Raw genomic sequence first — 1,788 nt, 5'->3', positions numbered from 1 at the left:
TCTACATACACCAACAACAAAATAAGCATATCGTTAGCATGAAAATATAAAGAGGGAAGGATCGGCTTTGCAGCTTGTAAAACCAAGCTCTAGAAGTGCTAATGATAAACATTCAAACCAGGCACATGGTGCTTATTTGAGTCCATATAAGGACTTGTGGAGTAAGTAAACATAGTCAGGAAGGTTTTGATCCATAAAGCCAGGTGGTTGCTCCATATAGGCAATTTCTTTTAGTTGACCATGAGGAAGGCATTTCGGACATCCAGCTGTTTGATAAGCCATTTAGAACTAGTTGCAAGTGCTAAGACAAGCCTTATGGTAGTTGGCTTAATGACGGGGCTGAAAGTCTCGTCGAAGTCAATGCCAGGAACTTGTGTGTACCCCTTCGCAACTAAACAGGCTTTTAACCGATCTATTGTACCATTTTCTCTATACTTGGTTTTATAAACCCACTTCGAACCAATAACATTGGCATCATGAGGTCGAGGAACTAAGGTCCATGTCTTATTTTGATGGAGGGCAGCAAGTTCTTCGGCCATTGCTTGTAGCCATAGAGGATGCTTAAGAGCAGATTTTAATGTTTTTGGTTCGGTCACTATGGCATGATCGGTTTGAAGAGCTAAGGTAGGATTTTGTTTGAGCTTGTTGCGTGTCAGCATATGATGCATATTTAGAGATTCTGTTGTTTTGACAGGAGAGATATTTAGTTCAACGAACAACTTTCCTGAGAGATCGTTTAAGGCAGATAGAGCACGGTTGTCACTATCTAAGGTTTGTTCGGGGGTCGTGTGGATATGTGTATTATCGGCAGAAGCAGCAGTCTTGTTATTGGATGAGGGGCTCTTTTGAGGTGAATTTGTAGAGGGACTTTCGGGTAAAGAAGTGGGTGGTTCATGAAGGTCTTCAATTATCACAACTTTGTTTGGAGTGGGAGACAATGGTTCATTCGTATTTGGAGATGTGGCAATGTAGTTTGGAGGGTAAAAGCTCGTTTAGTCCCTATATTTTGAAGTTAGTGTCCGTTTAGTCCCTATATTTTTAAAAATACCTCAAATCATCCCTACCATTAAATTATTGACACTTTTGCCATTATCTTTTGTTCATTTTAACTTATTTTTATAATATTGCCCTATTATAATAATTTTTTAGACATTATTAAAAAGAAAAAAAATAACCCTATTATAATAATTTTTTTAGACATTATTAAAAATAAAAAAATAAATTACCAGTTTAACACCAAAAAATAAAATAAAATAAAAAATATATATTAATTTTTGTGAAACACACTCTTGAGTTAAAATATTAATTTTTCTAAAAAATTGATAATGTAATTTTTTACGATATTAATTTTTTAGACATACGTGAGCTTCCACAAAAATTAATATATACCTTTTTTGTTTTTATTTTATTTTTGAGTTTAATTTGATAATTTAATTTTTTATTAATATCCAAAAAAGAAACATTATTGTAAAAATGTAATATTGTAAAAACAAGTTAAAAATAATAAAAAATAATGGCATAAGTGTCAATATTTAGTAGCAGGGACATTTTGAGGTGTTTTTAAAAATACAGGGACTAAATGGACACTAACCTCATAATATAGGGACTAAACAAGCTTTTACCCTAGTTTGGATTAGCAACTTTAGTGTGCCCAAGAGAAGTGTTGTTGAAGGACTCTGTCCAAGTTGTTGGGAGCCATTGTGACACATTTGGAGTAGTGGGAACGCTACAAGCATCCTGCACAGGAGAAGAATCTTTTAGATTTTGATAAGGAAAACATAATTCATC

At 34.0% G+C, this 1,788-nt stretch overlaps 1 protein-coding gene across 1 annotated transcript; it reads right to left on the bottom strand.

The window, feature by feature from the left end:
• Positions 1-230: 230 nt before the first annotated feature.
• Positions 231-668, bottom strand: LOC112101017 (uncharacterized mitochondrial protein AtMg00820-like). The gene has a single exon (XM_024190912.1). It carries the CDS (start codon positions 666-668, stop codon positions 231-233), a length of 438 nt encoding a protein of 145 aa, XP_024046680.1.
• Positions 669-1,788: the final 1,120 nt, after the last annotated feature.

Source organism: Citrus clementina, unplaced genomic scaffold (assembly GCF_000493195.1).
Source record: "Citrus clementina cultivar Clemenules unplaced genomic scaffold, Citrus_clementina_v1.0 scaffold_2, whole genome shotgun sequence".
NCBI lineage: Eukaryota > Viridiplantae > Streptophyta > Magnoliopsida > Sapindales > Rutaceae > Citrus > Citrus x clementina.
This window is presented reverse-complemented; position numbering and strand designations above follow the sequence as displayed.